Source organism: Podarcis melisellensis (assembly GCF_964234715.1).
Source record: "Podarcis melisellensis genome assembly, chromosome: 13".
Classification (NCBI taxonomy): domain Eukaryota; kingdom Metazoa; phylum Chordata; class Lepidosauria; order Squamata; family Lacertidae; genus Podarcis; species Podarcis melisellensis.
Genome location: NC_138545.1, coordinates 1,174,847 through 1,197,982, shown reverse-complemented (window position 1 = coordinate 1,197,982; position 23,136 = coordinate 1,174,847). Strand labels below are relative to the sequence as shown.

At 52.1% G+C, this 23,136-nt stretch overlaps 2 protein-coding genes across 2 annotated transcripts; one reads left to right on the top strand and one right to left on the bottom strand.

Annotated features, from left to right (window-relative positions):
- Positions 1 to 295: 295 nt before the first annotated feature.
- Positions 296 to 5,946, bottom strand: LOC309355832 (uncharacterized protein). The gene is made up of 3 exons (XM_081887022.1): positions 5,226 to 5,946; positions 3,253 to 3,373; positions 296 to 855 (listed from the first exon to the last, which is right to left on the bottom strand). The coding sequence occupies exons 1-3, from the start codon at positions 5,325 to 5,327 to the stop codon at positions 302 to 304; spliced, it is 777 nt and encodes a 258-aa protein (XP_081743148.1). The 5' UTR covers positions 5,328 to 5,946; the 3' UTR covers positions 296 to 301.
- A 580-nt stretch (positions 5,947 to 6,526) lies between these two features.
- On the top strand, positions 6,527 to 22,930 carry LOC309355739 (calpain-5-like). Its single transcript, XM_081886832.1, has 12 exons — positions 6,527 to 6,725; positions 8,549 to 8,680; positions 9,377 to 9,585; positions 11,714 to 11,906; positions 13,257 to 13,453; positions 14,195 to 14,272; positions 15,100 to 15,283; positions 16,507 to 16,632; positions 18,063 to 18,259; positions 18,930 to 19,051; positions 20,927 to 21,063; positions 22,481 to 22,930. The coding sequence occupies exons 1-12, from the start codon at positions 6,561 to 6,563 to the stop codon at positions 22,658 to 22,660; spliced, it is 1,920 nt and encodes a 639-aa protein (XP_081742958.1). The 5' UTR covers positions 6,527 to 6,560; the 3' UTR covers positions 22,661 to 22,930.
- The last annotated feature ends 206 nt before the right edge of the window (positions 22,931 to 23,136 follow it).

Genomic DNA, 23,136 nt, shown 5'->3' with positions numbered 1-23,136 from the left:
ACAATTCCAGGGTTGATTTTGAAGTCCCAGGTTGGACGCCCTCGCTGCCTCCGGAGATGGCGAGTGCCACCACTTTTGGCTGGCAAGGGTCCTTTAGTTGTCCAGCCCCCTGAGACGCACGGTGCCCCTCACTGCCTCTCCGTCGGAGAGGGGCAGGATGCGGCTTCCCTTTCCCACGGATCCCTTCCTAGCTCCGCACCAAGGCCGCTTTTCGGAGGCGAGCCTCCCAGGACGCGCGAGCACCCGGGCGCACGGCGGCAGCAGCCTCCGCTCCCCACAAACACGCGGACACGTCTGGGGCTCACTGGGCGACTTCTTTACTGACCCGGGCGGGCGAGGCCCCCCCTGGCCGCCTGACGGGGGGCGTCCGGCTGCACAGCTCCCGGAGCTGCTGGGGGAGCAGCGTCGCCTGTCCGCCCTCGCCCAGGACGCAGGGGAGCCAGCGCGCGTCGTAGACCACCTGCCCTCGAGGGGCGCCGCCGCAGCTCCCTTTGGGGACTTCGCCCTTGGAGTCCGTGCGCAGGATCAGGATCTTGGAGGGGCAGGGGGCGCGCAGGCGGCGCTCCCGAGGGGACGGCGAGCGGCTCGGCACCTGCTGCCGCGAGCGCTGCTGCCGCCGCCCCGACGGGTCCTCCAACTCCTCGGGTTGCTGCTGCTGCTCCCGCCGCCGGGCGCTGCTCGACGGCTCGGGGCGCTTCCCGTCGGCCCCGTCCCGCCTGGAGCCCCGACGGCTCAGTCCGCTGCCTCCGCCGTCGAGGGCTGCCCGGCTGGAGCTGTGTCGGTGCGTCCGGGGAGCCGCCTCCGGCCGAGAGGAGGCGCGGTGGGTGCTGCGCGCGCTCTTGGGGCGTCCGCCTTCTGCAAATTGGGGTGCGGCGGGGGGAAGAGAGAGAGAAATTGTGAGGTCCGAAGGAGGAGGGTCCCCAAATTGCTGCTCCCTCTCTGTGCCCCCGTCCCAATTTGGGGCAACTCTGCGCGCTCCGATCTGCGGACCTTTCCGTGCGCCAGAGGCACTCGGCCGTTCCGGTACCCAAAGTCACACCGGCCCACCGAGGGGAGATTTTTATTGCATGAGATTTTTTTTTTGGGAACTGCCTGTTTATAGGAAACGGCGACAGCAACGCCCTCGAGCGGTTTACCAGGGAAATATACCGTTACTCAGGAAAATGGGGAATAATTTGCAACCCGACTTTAATGCGCACAAGACAGAATGCAATTTCTAAGCACCTGGCGCCGGAAGTAGTGCCGTTGAAGGCTCCTGCCTGGTGTCAAAACGCAGGGAGTTCCAAAGTTGTATGCGCTGCCACACTATAGATTTCGTGCAAGGGAAGACTCTCCAAGGGAGCATTGCTGGAAGGCGCTCTGCACATGCTTGAGAGCAGCCTGTCCTATGCGCCTAACTCCAGTTGCTACTGGGCTGAGTTCTGCTGGGGTTGCAAGCCAGGCAGCAGGGGCTGGGCGTGTATGTGAGAGTGTGGTTGGTCCTGTGAGCTATGGAGAAGTTTTCCTGCCTCAAGCACAACAGCAAAGACACACTCTGTGTGTGTGTGTGTGTGTGTGTGTGTGTGTGTGTGTGTGTGTGTGTATAGCAGCCAAAGTCAGCCAGGTCTTGGAGATCCCGGGCCACAGGGAGGTTAGGCTGGCCTCAACCAGAGCCAGGGCCTTTTCAGCCGTGGCCCCGATCTGGTGGAACGCTCTGTCCCAAGAGACTAGGGCCCTGTGGGACTTGACATCTTTCTGCAGGGCCTGCAGGATGGAGCTGTTCCACCAGGTCTTTGACCAGGGCACAGTCTGATCCCTTCCTTTGGCAATCCTCACAGAACTCCAGCCCAATGGTTGCCATTAATGTGAATTGATTTTAGAATGAATTGATTTTAGAATGTATTTCAATTAATTGGCCGTGATTTTATGTAAACTGTGTTACTTTTACTGTTGTTAGCCACTCTGAGCCCGGCTTCAGCAGCTGGGGAGGGCGGGATATAAATCATCATCATCATCTGAGCTAGAGAATCCTGCAAGCAGCAGGTTTTCTTTCTCTTTCCCTTACTTTTTAAATGCAGCTATTAAAATTCTTTTTCTCAACACCCCAAAACCAGTCGCCTGAGGCGGCCACCTCACTCTGCTGAATGGGAGGGCTGGGCCCTCTTGGGCCCGAGTGACTCTGCCCCCCAACCATGAGTGAAGCCAGGATTCAAGTTAGGTGGGGCAGGACTTTTGTTTTTTGGGGGGAGACCCAATGTGGTTGGTCAGTTAAGTGTTTCTATTGTTTTGCTGAAGACAGGAGTGCCTGGCGTGCTCTGGTCCAGGGGGTCACGAAGAGTCGGACATGACTAAACGACTAAACAAACAAAATTGTTTTGTTTGGGGGGGCAGCTGCCCCCCCGGCTACGCCTGTGCCATCTCCAAGCAGCCCGACCCTTAAATCCAGTTTTTCCTTGACTTTTGATATGCACGCTCTCTTAGACCTAAAAGCAGAGAGGGAAGAGAGTCTCCCATCCCACACACCGTGGGGCTCCCGGTACCACCTCCAGCTGAAAGGGGGGGCTGTAGCCTTGGGTTCATGCCCCCCCCCAACAACACACCCAGCTAGGCCTGGCAAACCCCAGAGACTGCTGCCGGCCCGTGCAAACAGTACTGGTCTAGATGCACCCAAAGGGGGCTTGGATTATTTGTGGGTTGGGGGCATCCTCACCTGGGATGGGGCAAAGAGACAGGAGGAGCCTCAGATCCGCTTTAAACTGCAGTGCAGACAAGCCCCGGAAGTTTGGGTAGGGGGCTCTTCCTGGCGGGAAGATGGACAAAGGGAGGGAGCCTGGAAGAACCTGCCTGGTGCTCCAAGCTAGGCCAGCGGCACCTAGACAGCGCCTGGACTACAACTCCCATCACCTCCTCGTGGTTGAGGGAGGTGGGAATTGTACTCCAGGCAACGCCCGAGAGCCCAAAGTCAAAGAACAGGGCCCTACGCCCACTGGCCGGCCGCATTTCTCCTTGGGTTGCCCGTCTGCCTGCAGATGCTGTCAGGACTCGAACTCAGGGCCTTCTGCAGACAGGAGCAACACAGGCCATCCTGGACTGTGCAGAGTCCAGGCAAAGATCCTGTGTGGGGTCCTGGCAGAGTCTGGGGGAGAGCATCTTTTGGGGGCCCTGATGTGGACGGGGATCTCAGTCCAAGGCTGCCCTGCGTTGTTCCTGCCCCCCCCCCCGGCCTCTGACGGCTCCCCAAGTTTTCTCATCCCACAAAAACGACCCCCCGACCTCGGCTGCTTGTTGGCTCCAGCGCCTCCTTCGCCTCCTGCTCCTCCGCTTCCTGTTTCTCTCTCTTGCGCTTGCTCCGGGGAACCTCTTTGCTGCTGAAGGGCGGCGGAGGCAGGCAGAGCTGGGGGAGGGGAGAGAGAAATAATAATAATAATAATAATAATAATAATAATAATAATTATTATTATTATTATTATTATTATTATTATTATTATTATTATTTCTTTGTATCCCGCCCATCTGGCTGGGTTTCCCCAGCCATTCTGGGCGGCTCCCAACAGAATAATAATAGCGATAAAAGATCAAACATTAAAAACTTCCCTAAACAGAGCTGCCTTCAGGTGTCTTCTGAAAGTCAGATCGTTGTTTATGTGGGTGTTCCAGGCAGGCGCCACCACCAAGGAGGCCCTCTGCCTAGTTCCCTGTAACCTCACTTCTCCCAACCAAGGTGGTTTCAGTCCCGTGATGAGGCCTGAATCCCGACTGGAAGGGATCCAAATGGTCTGCTTCTTCCAGGTGTGCCTGGAGTCGTTCAGCAACCACCCGCTCCATCACCTTGCCCAAGAATGGAAGATTTGAGACCGGGTCTGGGAACGCTTCTTCACAGAGGAAGGCATTCTCTGCCCCACAGAGCCCATCACCCAGCCCTTCCCTGCTACCTTTTATGAGGTCAGCAGGTCCAGTGAGCGGGGCATCAGGTGCCCTCCTCCAAAAACCAGTCCCAGCTTCAGGTGGGCCACCTGGGCTTGGGTCATTCCTGCATTTCAGGGGGTTGGTCTAGATGACCCTTAGGGGTCCCTCCCGAATCTACAGGTCTACAATTCTTGAAGTTCCTGCCCCAGAGCCAGAGGGGGGAGGTTAGGGGTGGATTCTGGCACCCCTAGCTGGCCACTGTTGGCAGCTGGAGACTTAATATTTGGGGGTGTTAACAGAGAAATCTGAGGTCTCCCCTGGACAAGAAACAAGGACCCCAGCCAGGAATCCCAGAGCAAAACAGCAGCCAGTAGGCTTGGTCTTGATTGAAGACTGTCATGACAGGACTCCCACCTGCCACCAGGTGGAACAAGATGGAAGCCCCAAACAAAAGAGAACCCAAACTTTTATTAGCTGCTAATCCCCATGTTAAAGGTAAAGGTAAAGGGACCCCTGACCATTAGGTCCAGTTGGCACTCATCTTGCTTTATTGGCCGAGGGAGCCGGCGTACAGCTTCCGGGTCATGTGACCAACAGGACTAAGCCGCTTCTGGCAAACCAGAGCAGCACATGGAAACGCCGTTTACCTTCCCGCCAGAGCGGTACTTATTTATCTACTTGCACTTTGACGTGCTTTCGAACTGCTAGGTTGGCAGGAGCACGGACCGAGCAACGGGAGCTCACCCCGTCAAGGGGATTCGAACTGCCGACCTTCTGATCGGCAAGCCCAAGAGGCTGTCTAGGACTATCAAGGTTGGCATGCCAATTGGGTAGGGCTCCTGTAGACATGTTGGTATGCTCAAGGGATTATGGCTGCCCTGTATCAAACCATCCTCCTTTGATAGTTCTTCCTTCATAGAGGAAAATAAAAGTGGAACGGTACAGATCCGATGCACGCGTGATTTTCTATGAATTTATAACAGAAGTGTCGCGTATGTCATGTGTGAATGTGTGTGTGTGTGTCAAGCTTGTACAAACTGAATGATCGGGGTGTGTTTTTTACCGCCACACCTGTGAGTCAGTACATAGAGACATTGATCAGTGAATTCTTACATTTGGTACATTTGGCCCTTTGAATAGACAGGAAGAAACTGTGATGAACTGTTTTGCGGGGACAAGTCACAAAAGCGATTGTGCTGGTTTTGGTAGTGGGCTGCAGGTGCAGGATATCTGCTGGAGGGGCAAACACCCCCCCAACCTGTACATAAATTCCTTCAATAGGGGGCTCTGGCCTAACAGGGCATTATTCCTCCCCCCCCCAACCCCTCGCCCGTCCTCACCAGAGCAATGACGTTGTTGGCTACGCAGAGCAAGACCAGTCCGCCCAGAAACTTGATGGCCACGTCCCCAACCTCCTGGCAGGAGCTGTGCTTGGAAGACATGGCGGGAGGTGGGCAGCCATTGCAGACTGAGGACCAAGAAACCAGCCGGTGGGGGGGGGGCAGGGAGGAGAAGCCATTGTGAGGCGGCAGCGATGAGATCACAGTAGGAGAGGAGGGGGCAGCGAAGGTCGGGCATTGTGTGGGGCCTTCCCTCCCTGCCCTATAAGCCCCCCGTTGACCCGCAAAAGGCAAACTCTCAGGGGTTTTTAAGGAATTGACAGGCTGCGTTGATTCCTGTGTTGCGGGTTGGGATGAATGACCTTTAGGGGTCTCCCTTCCCACTCGCCAATTCCGTGATTAGATTTCAAAAGAATAAAAGTCAAATCTGCCTCCTGTTTTTTCTCCTTCCTGTTTTATTCTGTCACTTTGGGGGCTGCTTCTTCTTCTTCTTTTTTTGGAATTTGCATTTTATTTATTTGTTAACATTCTTATATTACATCGGTAAACGTTGTCCTATTACATTGCAGGACTTACTGTAATATAGTTTCCAACGTGTATACAAAAATTATATACAAATTTTATATACCTAGAAAGAAAATGAAACAAACAAACAAACAAAAAGAACAGAGAAAAAACAAAAACCAATTCCTCCACCCAAAAAAATCATATACATACCAACACACTAGACTTCCTTTCTTTCCCGTTATATATTCTTGTTTTACAAATGAATGTACTCTTATTATTGTATATTTCTTTACATGTTATCTAATGCATTCCTGGGATGCGGGTGGCGCTGTGGGTAAAAGCCTCAGTGCCTAGGGCTTGCCGATCGGAAGGTCGGCGGTTCGAATCCCCGCGGCGGGGTGAGCTCCCATCTTTCGGTCCCAGCTCCTGCCCACCTAGCAGTTCGAAAGCACCTCCGGGTGCAAGTAGATAAATAGGGACCGCTTACCAGCGGGAAGGTAAACGGCGTTTCCGTGTGCAGCTCTGGCTCGCCAGAGCAGCGATGTCACACTGGCCATGTGACCCGGAAGTGTCTTCGGACAGCGCTGGCCCCTGGCCTCTTAAGTGAGATGGGCGCACAACCCCAGAGTCTGGCAAGACTGGCCCGTACCTAATGCATTCCTATATCAATATGTGCTCTTAGTCATATTTCTCAACTCAGTCTCACTCCAACGTCAATCGAACGATAGCTATGGAAATCTGCCTCCTAACCTGCGTTTTTGTTCCCTTTCCCCCCTACCCCCATAATTCTGCAGCCCCCTGCCCTGTGTCCCCCCCCCCCAGGTCGCCATGCCTTCCAGGCTGAAGTTCTTCCGGGGCCAGCGCTACCAGCACCTGAAGAAGCGCTGCCTGCAGCAGCAGAGCCTCTTTGAGGACCCCGAGTTCCCGGCCACAAACGCCTCCCTCTTCTACCGCAGAGACCCTCTGCAGGGAGTCTCCTGGAAGCGCCCTGGGGTGAGCAGGAGACAGGGGCGCCTAGTGGTTAGAGTGCTGGAGAGGCCAGGGTTCACATTCCACCACTCAGCCCCCGTGAAGCTCCCTTGGGGGCCAGGCTCCCCGCCTTATCTCAGGCGATAATCCCTCTCACAGGGATTATTGAGAAGGGGAGCCCCCCTTGAATCACGGAATTGCAGAGTCTCAAGGGACCCTCAGAGGCTCTCTAGTCCAACCCTGTGTGCAATGCAGGAGTCTTTGGCCCAACGTGGGGCTCGAACCCGCAACCTTGAGATTAAGGAGTCTGCCAACTGAGCTATCCCTGTATTAGGAGGGGAAAGTGGGGTGGGAATTAAATGAATACATAAATATGGGGTCTTGGGGTGGGATGGGGAATCCTACTGCACCCAATGGACTGCAGCTTGGCAGACCCCCATAGACTTGGGGTTCCCTCCAAGAGGAGGGTGTGTCCTTGACCCCAAATGGGTGGGTGGGAGAGAGTGGGGGCCTGGGCAGGTGTGGGGGACTCCCTGGTCCTGAATGGGGCAATTGTGCCCCTGAAGGACCAGGTGCGCAGCCTGGGAGTCATTTTGGACTCACCGCTGTCCATGGAGGCGCAGGTCAGTTCTGTGTCCAGGGCAGCTGTCTGCCAGCTCCATCTGGTGCGCAGGATGAGACCCTTCCTGCCCATGGACTGTCTGGCCAGAATGGTGCATGCTCTGGTTATCTCCCGCTTGGACTACTGCCATGTGCTCTACGTGGGACTGCCTTCGAAGGTGACCCGGAAACTACAACTATCATTAAACATCATTAAACAAAGCTTCACAGCTTGTTTTCACAAGATAAGACTCTGACCCATTGCTTCTCCCAGAGACTTGCATTGCTCACAAAGACTTTCAGAGACCTAGAGACTTATGCTGATTTGGTTCTATGTTTTCTAGAGATTATGTTCTGTATAGATTATAAAAAAAGAGTTTATATTGACATCGCATTGCTGTGCTTGGTGTTGCCTTTGGCTATTACAGATATTTGCTTGCAACACAGGGGTCTAAATGTTTGGTTACTTATCAGCCGCAGACCTCAGCAGTTTCTGAGTCTGTTTGAAACGTAAAACCTCAATTTCTTATCCCTACTGCTTGGTTCTCTTAATCAGGGCTATCTTTAAAACTTGTCATTGAGGTTTTCACCCCCTTTTTTTTGTAAACTCGAGGAAGCATTTTCAGCCCTGCTCTTGACCTTGTTTGATATCACTTAAAATCTTATAATTTCTTCATTTCCTTTTGAGGAAACGGATTAGTTCAGTGAAACGAGTTTTGTAGCCGGCATCTCGTAAAGACTTTCTTTAATTCTAGTTAATTTTTTGATTTTTGTTCTTTAATTCAATTCTATGGGACGCAGGTGGCGCTGTGGGTTAAAGCCTCAGCGCCTAGGACTTGCCGATCGAAAGGTTGGCGGTTTGAATCCCTGCGGTGGATTGCGCTCCCGCAGCTCGGTCCCAGCGCCTGCCAACCTAGCAGTTCAAAAGCACCTCCGGGTGCAAGTAGATAATTAGGGACCGCTTACCAGCGGGAAGGTAAACGGCGTTTCCGTGTGCGGCTCTGGCTCGCCAGAGCAGCAATGTCACGCTGGCCACGTGACCCGGAAGTATCTCCGGACAGCGCTGGCCCCTGGCCTCTTAAGTGAGATGGGCGCACAACCCCAAAGTCTGTCAAGACTGGCCTGTATGGGCAGGGGTACCTTTACCTTTACCTTTTAATTCAATTCCATAGTCAATTACTTCTCGTTTCAGGGATTTTCATGGTAATATTCTTTTGTTTGGTGTAATCCCTCTTTCCCTTGGCCAGGAGCTTTGCGCTGACCCCCGGCTCTTTGTGGACGGCATCAGCCCCAGGGACCTGCACCAGGGCAGCCTCGGGAACTGCTGGTTTGTGGCGGCCGCCTCCTGCCTGGCCAGCGAGCCCAGCATCTGGAAGAAGGTAGGGGCCCCTCCTTTGCCCACCCCCCATCCCCCTTCTCTCCCCCCTCTGCCCAAGCAGACACCAGCCTCTCTCTTGTTTGCAAGCGGGATCAAGCCCTGATGTGAACCGGGGCTGGTTTGGTTCAGGCCAGGGTGTCCCTGGGCATGTGCAGAGTGCCCGAAAGAGAGGTGCAGCCCTGTCCAGAGGGCTGCCCTCTGAGGGGTGTCTGGGTGCCAGGCCTGCAGAATCCAGTCTCTCTCTTTTTATTTTTCAAAATTAATTTATTTAACATAGTTATTACAAAATATAAGCTAAATATTGCAAATACATACATACGTATATATTTCAGATAAGCACACATATATAAAAAAAGAGAAGAAAAGAAAAAATAAAGAGAAAAAAAGTCTGTTTTTTTTAAACCCAGAACCTAGCCTTGATTCTGGCTCCTTTGAGTGCCTCTGGGCATGTGCAAAGTGACCCATTCAGGGTTCGGTCAGTCAGCCAGCTACAAATCCACCTAACAGTTACCTCGCCGCACCCCCATTTTACCAGCTTCCTCACGAGAATATCCTGGGGGACTTTGTCAAAAGCCCTCCTGAAATCGAGATAAACTATGTCCTCAGCATTCCCCTGATCTGCCGAGTTTGTGTCTCGGCCTTTTTCTTTGACCTCCTCCTGCCGAGTCCAAAGCCCTTCCTGCTTCTCTTCCCTCAGGTCATCCCCAACCCCCGGGAGCAGGATTGGGACCCTGGCCGGCCCCACGCCTACGGCGGCATCTTCTGCTTCCGCTTCTGGCGCTGGGGCAGCTGGACGGAGGTTGTGGTGGACGACCGGCTGCCCTGCCGCCAGGGACAGCTCCTCTTCTGCCGCTCGGCCGAGCCCCGCGAGTTCTGGAGCGCCCTCCTGGAGAAGGCCTACGCCAAGTGGGTGGGGCAAAATGGCGGGGGAATTGGGTAGGGGTCTTCTCAAGGGTGTAAGGAGAGACCTGCTACTGGATCAGGCCAGCTGGTTCAGGATCCTGGCCTCAAAATAGCCAAAGGACCCCAAGAGCCTAGGGAGCGAGATATACGGGCAAAAGCTATTGGTGTTTCGCAACTTTCTGACTCGTTGCAGGAGCTTAGCCAGACCTAGCAGAGTCAACGCAGAATCCACGGAAGCAATTGGCGACTTGGCTGCAGACAGGATAGACGAAGCAGGAACCAGGAACTTTTAGTTAGGTGTTTATTATATACAGCGGACTGTTTACAGGAACACCAGGACGCGGGTAGCGCTGTGGGTTAAACCACAGAGCCTAGGACTTGCCGATCAGAAGGTCGGTGGTTCGAATCCCCGTGACAGGGTGAGCTCCCATTGCTCGGTCCCTGCTCCTGCCAACCTAGCAGTTCGAAAGTACATCAGAGTGCAAGTAGATAAATAGGTACCACTCCGGCGGGAAGGTAAACCCCATTTCCATGCGCTGCTCTGGTTCGCCATAAGCGGCTTAGTCCTGCTGGCCACATGACCCGGAAGCTGTACGCCGGCTCCCTCGGCCAGCAAAGCGAGATGAGCGCCGCAACCCCAGAGTCAGTCATGACTGGACCTAATGGTCAGGGGTCCCTTTACCTTGACCTATTTACAGGAACAGAACACAGATCTTTTGCTAGCTCTCTCTGACACGACTCACAACTCCTACACTCACTGACACACTGAACCTCTGAACACTGAAATAACACATTCTAGTTAGTAGGCCATTAATTATCACTCCTTTGGGAGAACTTGACCAATCAGGGAGCTGTCTCCATGTCTCTGTTATCACCAGGCAGACTTCCTCCTTCACATGACCTTCTGGCTGTCTGGCAAACCTTAATTGACTCTGTGTGAGTAGCTGCACGTACATAGTTTCCCAACAAAATAGACTGCCTCTGCAGCTGGAGGCTCCATTAGAACTTCTGAAGAACCCCCATTGGCTGCTGGATCGGGCCAATAGGAGCCCATCTAGCCCTGTTCTCACAGTGGCCAAGTGGATGCCCCAGTGCGGAAGCCTGCGGTCAGGATTCGAACACAGGAGCACTCCCCCGTCCCGCGATTTCCTGCAACTGTGATTCAGAAGCTTTGACTGTGGACGCAGAGCAATAATCAATAGATCTTTCCTCCTCCATGAATTTGTGTGATCCTTTTTTAAAGGCATCCAGGTTGGCTCCTGTAGCAGGGAGTTCCGCAGTCGCAACGCAGGAATCGCGACTCAAGAACCCCTGACGGACAGCTGTCAGATGTCATGTGGCTCTTTTTATAATATTCCAGAGTACTTTAAAAAAAAATCTAATCTAGAAAAACGAACAGGAGAAGGGGAAAAGTAAAAGGAAACATAGAAAAAGATGAAATGGCTTCTGATTTCTCTGCACGCCAGCTAAATATACTAATATATTCGCTCAAATTAATATCCAGCTATTCTATTTTCTATCAACCATTATGTTTTGCCAGATATTATTATTTATTATTATTTAATTTTATTTATACCCCGCCCTCCCCGGCCAAGACCGGGCTCAGGGCAGCTAACACCCAGTATAAAAACAATTGATTAAAATACAACTGAAAAACAAGATTAACTACTTAAAATGCAGCCTCATTTCAGTGGAAGCCCAGATCGAAAACTGTTTGGGGGGAGAAAACGGCAAATCTTCACAAAGGCCAACTCTCCAGACTCCAGAAAAGACAGGGAAGTCCCCAAATAGGAGTTCCATCACCGAAGGAAAAGGAAGTTAAAGTCCGCTTTCAGTCTTAATAAATGTCAATAATGGGCTTTGCAAGTGTGGGGAGGGCGGCTAGACTGCTCAGACCTTCCTCCAGACAGACTCTCCATTGGGGCAGCTGGCTGGCTGTAATCCCCCCCAGGGCTGTGTGGTCGAATGGTTAGAGCACCTGCTCTGAGGATGGGCCTTGTTCCTTTGCCCAGAAGACTGGTCATTGGGGAGTGACCAGCACACCCCAGCCCCAACTTCAGCATGGGGGGGTCCCCTCCCCGCTGACCGCTGGGCATTCCGGCCCACCCACCCTTTCCCCCCTCCTCCCCAGGCTGAATGGGTGCTATGAGGCCCTGGAGGGTGGCAACACGGCCGAGGCGCTGGTGGACTTTTCGGGGGGCATTTCGGAGCCCCTGGCGCTGGACGAGGGGGGCTTTGGCACGGACCCCGAGAAGAGGAAGGAGCTCTTCCAGCAGCTGAAGAAAGCCCACGCCCGGGCGGCTCTCGTCAGCTGCTCCATCCGGGTGAGAAAAGAGGCCGAGGTGAAGGAGAGACAGCGCGGCGCAGTGGTTAGAGCGCCGAAAGAGACCGGCGTTCGGACAACCCCGGCGCTCGCTGGGTGTGACCCTGAAGGCCAGACTCTGTCTCTTGGCTTTCCTCGCGGGGCTGTGGTTGGGGATTTCTGCTTTTCAGACATATACATTTCACTGCTTTTACAATCCTTTTGACATTTCAGAACCTGACTTCCTTCCCCCTCTTTCTGCGGCTCCTTAAATTTATTTTTTAACATCTTCTGCATATCCAAATTCACTTAACCCGCTCGTTTATCTTCTTCCAATATTTACTCTTACGTAACTGCAGGTTATTACAATAATCCTACCAGTGGTTTTTTTTTTACCTGTTTGCAATTTACCTGTAAATAATTCAGTAAACCATTTCCACTCTTTGATAAAAAAGTTCGTTATCTGGATTTCTTATTCTTCCAGTAAGTTTTGCCATTTCTGCATATTTTTGTATCCATTCCTCTTTAGCTGGGACTTCTCCTTTCCCTTTTTGGGCAAATAACATTCTTGCCGCTGTAGTAGCAGACATGAATAAGTTTCTGTACAATTTAGGTAGTTCCACCCCTATAATTCCCAGATGAAAAGCTCCTGGGTTTTGTTTGTTTTTTAACAAATGTTACTTTAAACATCTTTTTTCAATTCATTGTATATTGTTTCCCAGTAAGCTTTAACTTTACTGCAAGACCACCCCATAGGATAGAAAGTAACATTCTTGCTGCTGTAGTTGCAGACATGAATTAAGTTTCTATACAATTTAGCTAGTTCTGTTCCTATAAGTCCCAAGAGAAAGTCTATTTAGTTAAATTGGTTAAGCTAAATTAACTGGAAATAGCTTGCAGATACTTAATCAGGCTTAGGATTTTGTTTATGTTAAGTGATGAATTAATATGTTTAATTATATAAGGTGAAGATTTAAGGATGTTAATGTTTAAGTTAAATTTTATAAAAATTGGGATTTGTAAAACTCTTAAAAGGACAGGCAATGAAATTCAACCAAGGGGAAGCGAGGAAGTCTTTTAACAAAGTTAATAACTGTAATTTTCAATAAGGCTATGATTTATCTTTGTTATGTTTGTTTGTCTTGTTTGTTTGTTTACAATATTGTGAAAACCAATAAAAAATTTTTTGGGGAAATATATAATTCCCAAGAGAAAGGCTTTGTTCTTTTTACAAATGTTATTTTGAACATCTTTTTCCTTTCATTGTCTATTGTTTCCCAGGAAGCCTTAACCTTCCTGCAAGACCACCACGTGGCGTTCTTTGTCTTGCATGGCCGTTCTCTGAATCTATGTGTGTTGTGTCCCCCCGCAGTCCCTCCCTGGCGAGGGGCCCGAGGCCGAGCTGCCCTGCGGCCTGGTCCGGGGCCACGCCTACGGGGTCACGGCGGTCAGGACCGTCCACCTGCGCCGGAGGAACCTCCTGGAGCTCTTCAAGGTCAAGAAGCTGCAGCTGATTCGCATGCGGAACCCCTGGGGGACGGTGGAATGGAACGGGGCCTGGAGCGACAAGTAAGGGGGGGCGCGGGAAGGCTGCATTAGGGGGGGCGGAAGGGGCCCAGGGGGAGCAGTCAGCCCCCTTAGTCGCAGAATTATGGACCTGTAGAGATAAGAGGGGGCACCAGTGGTCATCTAGTCCAACCCCCACAGTGCAGGAATCTTTTTTGGGGGTGGAATCTTTTTTATTAATTTTAGCATAGAAAATTAAGAGATACCACACAAATTATTATACATATATCCTTATTTGGACTTCCTTCAGCATCTCTGATAGCCTTCCGTCTTAATTACCGGTATTTCTCCTGCAATTCTTAACTTAATATTGCCTCTACATTTTCTAGCAAATCATTTCTTCCTTTCCATTTTTACAATATTTCTTCAATTACTCCTCGCAGAGCTTCTTGTAGTCCTCACAGTGCAGGGGAGAAGTCAGCCCCCTTAGTCACAGAATAATGGGCCTGTAGAGATAGGAGGGGACCCCAGCGGTCATCTAGTCCAACCCCGACAAGGCAAGAATCGCAGTTGAATAATCCCTAAAGAAATGGTCACCTGATCTCTGCTTTAAAACCTCCAACGAATCCTAGAATGTAGAGCGGGAAGGGGAACCCAAAGGTCATCCAGCCCGACCCCCTGCAATGCAATGTGGTGGGCTCCCCCTGGAGGGGAAAGGAGACAGGGTGGGCTCTGGGGGGCTGTTAGAGAGGGTCCTGCTCGAGGGGCGGAGGGTCTCACTTAAAACCTCCCCCCCCTTCACAGGTCCCCAGAATGGCAGAAGGTGAGCCAGAGAAACCGGAAGCAAATGGGGGTGACCGTCCGGGACGATGGCGAATTCTGGTAAGTTGGGTTTTTTTTGGGGGGGGTCTCCATTGGTCTCTCTTTATTGTGGTGCCCCTCGGGGTCCGATCCTGCAAGGCTCCATTTCAGGGGTTGGCTGCAGGTCTCTAGGACAGGCACAGGCAAACTCCGGCCCTCCAGATGTTTGGGACTACAATTCCCATCATCCCTGACCACTGGTCCTGTTAGCTAGGGATGATGGGAGTTGTAGTCCCAAAACATCTGGAGGGCTGAGTTTGGGGGTGCCTGCTCTAGGATGTGAAAAGACCCCAAGGTAGGCTGGCCCCTCTTTCCCTCTCCATGGGGTAGCCTCTTCAGCCCCACTCCCAGTCTGGCAAGACCAGATTCTGACAGCTGATGGATGGATTGATTGATTGATTGATTGATTGATTGACTAACGGGATAGTATTTCTGTTCCAGTTCAAATGAGTCCCAGAACAGCTCACAAGCAACAAATAACTGCACAACGTCAGTAATTGCAACTGATAAAACACTATATTAGCAAACCAGCAAACTAAAATATAGCTGGACGTCACAATTGGATCATGTCACACCATCTGATTAGAAAACCAATAAGGCGTTTTAATCTCTGAAGCAATATTCACTAAATTGCAACTAAAAAAATAAGCTGCAAAGTCTACACACCCCAATGTTTTGTCATCTTTCACTCTCTTTGGTTCATTGAGAGAGTGTGTCTAAGGAGCTCCAGGCAGCTCGAGTAAGTGAGCCAAGCCACACACATGTACAGGAAGGTTGAAGGAGAATATTTCTGACCTCGCCAGTCCCTGCCTGACTCTTCTTCCCCGTCTTCCTGACTTTCCCGGCAGGATGAGCTTTGAGGACTTCTGTGCCCATTTCACAGACGTCGTCATCTGCCGCCGCATGAACACGTCGAGGCTGAGCTGCCGGAGGAGCTGGGTGGAGGGTCTGCAGTTTGGGGAGTGGGACCCCCAGAAGAGGCGGGCAGGGGGCTGCCTCAACCACCGGGACACCTTCCTGGAGAACCCCCAGGTGATTGGGGGGAAGTGAAGGATGTTCTGGGACCCCGTATTTCAAAAACCTCATCAGTTTTGGTTTGCAAGCTGAGAATAAGGGCGGCAGGCTGAGTTCTCTTTTTGAGCATTTTATTTCTTTTGCTTTAAGTCCCCTTGCTTTTCCATTTTTGCTGCGATTCCTGCATTGCAAGGCGGGTTGGACTAGATGACCACTGGGGTCGCTCCCAATTCTGCAGTTCGATTATGTAAATTTATTGATTTATTAAATTTCTATACTGCCCTCCATCCGTAGATCTCAGGGCGGTGCACAGCATAAAAACGCAAGATAAAAAACACAAAATACCGTATTAGCCCGAATATAAGCTGCACCTTCAAAATTCAAAGGGGGGGGGGGCGGGGAGAAAAAAAAGACAATCCCGGAATATAAGCCGCTCCCTTAAAATTCTGCAGGCGCTCACATCTGTTCCCTTTTACCATATATCTGTTTCAGCAACGATATCGTAAAAGCCAGTTTTTTAAGTTAGCGAATTTAAGCCACATTTTAACTTTTCATGGTCGGAATTTGGAAAAAAAAAGGTGAGGCTTATAGTCAGGCCTATACAGTCATACCTCTTCTTGCGAATGCTTCACATTGCATTTTTTTCAGGTTAAGAACATGGTAAACCCGGAAGTGTTTATTTCAGTGTTTCGCCACATACGCAGAAGCGTTCTGCATGGTTCGCGTATGTGCAGAAGTGCTCTATTGCGCTTTGCACATGCCCAGAAGTGCCGCTCTGGTTACGGACTTTACAGGGTGCGAAAGGCACCCCGGAACGGATTGTGTCTGCAACCAGAGGTACCACTGTATGGTACATAATAAAAATAAGAACAAGAACAAATCTATCTATCATATCTCTCTCTCTATCTATCTATCTATCTATCTATCTATCTCTCTATCTCTATCTCTATCATCTCTATCTCTATCTCTATCTCTATCTCTATCTCTATCTCTATCTCTATCTCTATCATCTATCTATCATCTATCTATCTATCTATCTATCTATCTATCTATCTATCTATCATCTATCCATCTATCTATCATCTATCTATCTATCTATCTATCTATCTATCTATCTATCTATCATCTATCTATCTATCTATCTATCATCTATCTATCATCTGTGTGTGTATGTGTGTATGTATGTATACCATATAAGCAGTCAAAACAATAGGCTGACGTTTTCTCTCTTCTCCCCCCAGTTCTTCTTCGACGTGTCTGGGGTTCGAGACTCGGTCCTGATCTCATTGCAGCAGGAAGACACCCGTCAGCTCCGGGGGTCCGGCTCTGGGGGGCACAACCTCCCCATTGGCTTCGAGCTCTTCAGCGTGAGTCCAAGCACCTTGTTCTGGGGGGGGGGGGCTTGGGAGGTGCAGGAAGCTCTGGGTGCGGGGGAGAGTAGGGTGGTTCATAAAAAACTCTTTTTTTGAAAATGCCTTCTCCAAAGGTCTTATCTTGCTACACTAGGGATTATATAGCTATATCTGAAATTTCAAGCATATCAGTTACCGGATTTTTCGCTCCATAAGATGCACTTTTCCCCTCCTAAAAAGCAAGGGGAAATGTCTGTGCGTCTTATGGAGTGAATGCGTGGTCCCTGGAGCTGAATTGCCCAGGGGCAAAAAGCAGATCATGCTCTTTTTTTAAAAAGAGGGAAGTGGGTGTTGAAACAAAGCCGCTGATCGGCAAGCTATCGGGAGAGAGATAAGGGAGGCTAGAGATAAAGGAGGCTGCCTGGGAGGGTGAGGTAAAGACAGCAAACTTGAAAGGAGAGGAGACAGGAAGACTAAAACAAGCAATGAGGAGAGAAATTAGAAGAAAAGGAGGAGCAAAAAACTGCTCCAGCTAAGTCACTAAGGCAAACAAGAGGGAAGGGAGTGTTGAAAGGAAGCAGCTGATCGGCAAGCGATTGGGAGGGAGATAAGGGACGCAGAGACTGCCTGGGAGGAGGGAGGTAAAAGCCCATGGATCCTCAGGATTTTTGCATTGGGTCACCCCAAATTCACCATCAGATCACATAGCATGTCCATGGCTACAGCCTGCACCCAAAAAATCGCGCACCCACTGTTTCGTGGGGCTGCAATGGAACAAAAACATGGTTACAAAGCACAGATCCACATGGATCCTCAGGAGTTTTGCATTGGGCTACCCCAAATTCAACATCAGATCACATGTCTGTGGCCACAGCATGAACCACAAAAATCATACACCCACTGTTTCCTTCAGAATATTTTTTTTATTGTTTTTCTCCTCTAAAAACTAGGTGTGCCTTATGGTCAGGTGCGTCTTATGGAGCAAAAAATATGGCGATACCTTGACCCTGCTCTGCTGAATTGAAATTTCAGCCTTCACGACATGGGAAAACGGCCAAGTAAACAGCTATTTTCATAGAGGAGGGTCAAGATATTAACTGACATGCATGAAATTTCAGATATAGCTACACAATCCCTAGTGTGGTAAGATAAGACCCTTGGAGAAGAAATTTTCAAAACAAAGCTTTTAATGAACTACCCTGGGGGGGGGGGGCTTGCCTGACATGGCAGGGGAGGGGCTGAGGAGGGGGGCGTTGGTGCTGCAATTTGAATTGCAGAGTTGGAAGGGGACCCCCAGGACTCATCTACCCCAACGGAGGCCTCTGAGCAGAGGCTGGCTGGCCACCCCCCTGGCGATTCTCGAGCAGCGATTCCTGCCTTTCCGGGGTTGGACTGGATGACCTCTGGGGTCCGCTCCCCGTCCCATGTAATTCCCTTCCTCGCAGGTGGAGCAGAACCGGACTTGGCGCCTGCACCGCATCCCGCCCCGAACGGCCGGCTCCACCTACATCAACTCCCGCAGCGTCTTGCTCCGGGCGGAGGTGCCCGGGGGCCGCTACGCCCTCCTGCCCACGACCTTTGACCCCGGCCAAAGCAGCGCCTTCCTCCTGCGCATCTACAGCGAGCGCCCGGCCAGGCTGCGGTGAGCAGGGCCCCTTGAACCCCAGTCTCCCTCCCTCTAAGCTTCTGCAGAGTGCACGCGCCTCCCCTGACGGGCCTCTTCGCAGCAGCCCCTTTCAGCTTGGCAACTTGAGATTTCACGATGGTGACAAGCGTTCCTCTGGGCATGGGCAGAGTGCCTTTCCCTCTGGACAGATGGAGCTGGTTGTCTGATAACGTAAAGACAGAGGCTGGTGGGGCTTCTCTCCTTGGCTGTGTATTTAATTTGAAAGCACCCCCCCAAAAAAAAGTTCCTGGGAGCTCACGTGCCCCTCGCAGAGCTCTGGTTCCTGGTGTTGTTGGCAAACTGCAGTTCACAGGGGAGTTTAGCGGGTGGGTGGGCTTTGGACGAAGGGGCCCTAAGCAGGGATTGCAGGGGGTGGACTGGATGACCCCTGGGAACCCCATACAGATCTATGTTCCTGTAACGCTATTTCCCCCCCATATTTAAATTGCATTTTAACCTGGTTGTTTTTTTCCTATTATGTTTTTACTGTAATTTTATTGGTGTTAGCCGCCCTGAGCCTGGCTCTGGCCGGGGTGGGCGGGGTATAAATAAAAATTATTATTATTATTATTATTATTATTATTATTATTATTATTATTATATTAGAATAAAAATACACTTATTTCCCTCCCTCTCTGCCCCCCAGGGCCGTCAACCGCAATGACCCCCCACCTCCCCGCTGCAGCTGCTGCTCCGGATCCCACCAGCTCATCACCTCCGTTTGTGTCCATCGGGCCGTGGGGCTGGCGCTCCCCAACTCCAGCAAAGGTGAGCTTGCGATGACTCCTGCATTGCAGCGGGTTGGGCTAGATCAGTGTTTCCCAACCTTTTTTGGGCAAAGGCACACTTGTTTGATGAAAAAAATATCGAGGCACACCACCATTACAGCCCCGTGACGTCAGCGCGCAGCGTCACTTGAGCTCCTTCTCCTGCTCGTTCAGGGCCGCAGTGGCGTAGCGTGGGTTGTCAGCACCCGGGGCAATGCAAGTAATTTGCGCCCCCTAACCCGTGGATTTGCGCCCCCTAACACTAACCCCCAGATGTTGCGCCCGGTGTGGCCGGCCCCCCCTGCACCCCCCCACGCTAGGCCACTGATCCATAGCTAAAAGCAGAAGTCGACAAATGTGTCCTGTTTTTTGCTCTTCAAAATATGGCAACCCGAAGACCCCCAGGGACCGTCCAACCAGCCTAGGAAGTGTGCTCTGGTCGCGGGGGAGGAGACACGAGGCATTGCCATCCACACCTGGAATTGAGGAGGAGCTGGAAAGGTCCTTTGGTTTCACACCCAGGACCCATTTTTTCTCTCTTCTTTTGAGAAAGGGGTGGGAAACGGGATTTGGAGGGCGCATGTGTGCGCGTAGCTGAGCTCCAGTTGCTCTGGGCATTTCTGGACGGCGCCGGTAGCATCTCTCCTAACCCCTCCCCACCCCGGTCTCCACCCCCACCTGCCCAAAGGCTTCCCCCTACCTGGCCAAAGTTCCACCCGAAGCTGGAGATGCGGTTCGCGCTGCCCACGAAGACGACGCCGAACTCGGAGAGGACGTATTCCTTGCGCTCAGCGCAGCGGCGCAGCTAGCCGCTCAGGGGCCCGGGGCGGCGCGCGCGTCCTGCAGCCAGGGGCGAGTGCCATGGGGGCGAGCCATGGCAGGGCGCGCTGCGTGGAGCCTCGCTGCAGCCTCCCCCTCAGCTGTAGGGAGGCTGAGGCGGTGGGCAGAGGCCAGAGCGGAGCTTGCGGGCAGTTCGCCCGCAGACGCATGGCTCAGGCACGCTGCAGGCGCCGAGGTGTGGCGCCCAGTGCCCCCCGCCTCGCCTAGCTACCAGTGGCATAGGAAGGGGTCTGCGGTGGGTGCGGGGCTGAAAGGACATGCAAGGCTCCATGCTGCTGCCCGGACATGCCGGCCTCCTCCTCGTCCGCTGTCTCGCGCTCCTCCCTTTTGCGCGCGCTGCCCCCCCGCCGCCCCATTGGCCGGGTCCTGTCAGCTGATCCTGTGTTATTTCCTGTGTGTGTGTGTGAGGGGAGAATGGAGAGAGAAACCTCGGCACCGCCACCGCAGAGCCGCCCCCGGCTCGACGTGGATCCTCGCCGCCGCCGCCCCTCGCCCACCTCCCTCCCACGGCACACCAGGCAAGGCTCCGCGGCACACTAGTGTGCCGCGGAACACCGGTTGGGAAACACTGGGCTAGATGACCCCTGAGGGTCCCTCCCAACTCTGCAGTTCTGTGATTCTGCAGAAAGACACTCCCCTCTCCCAAATGCCACCCCTTTGGGGAACCCTGACCAGAACTGCAGAATGGTGGAGTTGGAGGGGAGACCCTGAGGGTCATCTAGCCCAACCCTCTGTCATGCAGGAACGGCAGATTGTTCTGTGGATCTCGCTGCCACAACGCGGGTGTTGAGGGCATGCCCTAGATGGCTTGCCAAAAGGCACAGGGCGAATTCAAGGGGGAGACAGCAGGAGACGGCTGCCAGCAGCTCTAGGCTGTGGTGCAGAGCCTCCACATTCAGGGATAGTCTACCTTTGCCCAGGGGGGTTGCTGGTGAGGGAGGGGCTCTTGAGGAAGGCCTAGGTCCCGGGAGAGGGGTCCCGCAAGAGGCCTGGGGGCAAATGACTGGGGTGTGTCACCCTCCCCCTCTCTCTCCAGCCCCAGATGTCTACGTCAAGGTCTGCTCCGAAGGCCAGGTGGTGCGATCCTGCCTCCACAAGGCCACCTCCAGCCCAGACTTCAACTTCAAGGCCGTCTTCTGCCGCCGGCGCCCGCGGAAACCCATCCGCATCGAGGTGGGTGGAATGGGGGGGGGGGACACACGGGCAGCAACATGATCTCCCACCTGAGACCATATAACACCAGTCCTGAAAGACCTACATTGGCTTCCAGGACGTTTCCGAGCACAATTCAAAGTGTTGGTGCTGACCTTGAAAGCCCTAAATGGCCTCAAAGGCCCAGTAGACCTGAAGGAGCGTCTCCACCCCCATCGTTCTGCCCAGATGCTGAGGTCCTGCTCCGAGGGCCTTCTGGTGGTTCCCTCCATGTGTGAAGTGAAGTTACAGGGAACCAGGCGGAGGGCCTTCTCGGTAGTGGCGCCCTGCCCTGTGGAACGCCCTCCCACCAGATGTCAAAGAGATAAAGAATTACCTGACATTCAGAAGACATCTGAAGGCAGCCCTGTTCAGGGAAGTTTTTAATATGTGACATTTTAGTGTATTTTTCATCTTTGTTGGAAGCCGCCCAGAGTGGCTGGGGAAACCCAGCCAGATGGGCGGGGTACAAATAATAAATTATTATTATTATTATTATTATTATTATTATTATTATTATTATTATTATTATTACTGTTATGTTCTGAAGGCAAAGGAAGGATTGGACCCGGGTTAATACAATACACACGAGGCTTGGCCAGCAAGACTCTGGGAGGAAGTGCCAGTAATAATCTGTCCCAACCTCGCCCAGGTCCCTTTTATTAACAAAAGAACTTTTAACACAGCACTTGTAAGAACCAGTCAGATGTTCTCTGAGCATTAAAAAAAAAAACCTACCAAGTTAAAACTACAAAGAACTAATTTGAGCGTGCATACGTTTTGGGTAAATAAAACAGGAATGATGGAGGAATGCATTTAGCAAACCCCGGAGGTCATAGGTAGAGGTAAAGGGACCCCTGATCATTAGGTCCAGTCATGGCCGACTCTGGGGTTGCGGCGCTCATCTCGCTTTATTGGCCGAGGAAGCCGGCATTTGTCCATAGACAGCTTCCATGTCATGTGGCCAGCGGGACTAAGCCGCTTCTGGCGAACCAGAGCAGTGCATGGAAACGCCGTTTACCTTCCCGCCGGAGCGATACCTATTCATCTACTTGCACTTTGACGTGCTTTTGAACTGCTAGGTGGGCAGGAGCAGGGACCGAGTAAGGGGAGCTCACCCCGTCGAAGGGATTCGAACTGCCAACCTTCCGATTGGCAAGTCCTAGGCTCTGTGGTTTAACCCCCAGCGCCACCTGCGTCCCTCCCAGAGGTCATAAACAGGCAGTAAACAGGAAAGGAAGGATGGCAAGGAAAGATAGTATTTACTAAGCCAGAGGGTTACGTAAGTGGAAGTAATTTTCTTTCAATTCACAACAAACAGTAAATTACAAATCTGTTTTCCATAACCTTTCTTAGTCTACCATCTCACATTCCTCTCCTTTTGTTCCCCGCTCCACAGGTGTGGGCCAGGCGGTTCCTGCGCAGCACCCGGCTGGGGTACGTCAAAGTCTTGGCTGCGGAGGCCCCCCCGGACGCCGGCAGTGGGCAGGTGCTGCGGCTGCAAGGGGGACCCCCTGCCTGCCCCCCGGGCTCCATCCTCGTGGAGACCTCCACCAGCTCCGACCTCCTGGCTCTGTGAGCTCGGCCAAGGAGCCCTTTGTGGTCGCCAGGGAGTGCATTGAGTGTCCGCCTAGGGGTGGGCATGTTAGGATATAGTTCCATTCCACCTTAAAAGGGGACAGGCATGATATTCGTGTATCACATGCCTGTTTACTTCCAGCACTATCTGCTGGGAACTTCCGTTGTATGTTGCTTTTGCCATACTGCTGTTTTGCCGGAGACGAAGGGATGCAGACATGTTTTCCTTTGTTTCTGAACTATGATGAATAAATGCTGTAAATAATGCTTACATCTTCCTCTGTCCGCCTCATCTGCTGTGTGATGGTTTACACACTCTGCTGACAGAGCGGGCACGGGTCTCTAAGCGTATCTGAGGCTCGTGTTGCTGACTGACTGATGCTGTTCACGGGAGACCGGTGATTGTCCAGAGATGACTGGGGGCCTGCCTGATGCCCCCGTCTCCCCGGCAGTATCCCAACAACATGGTTTCGGGCC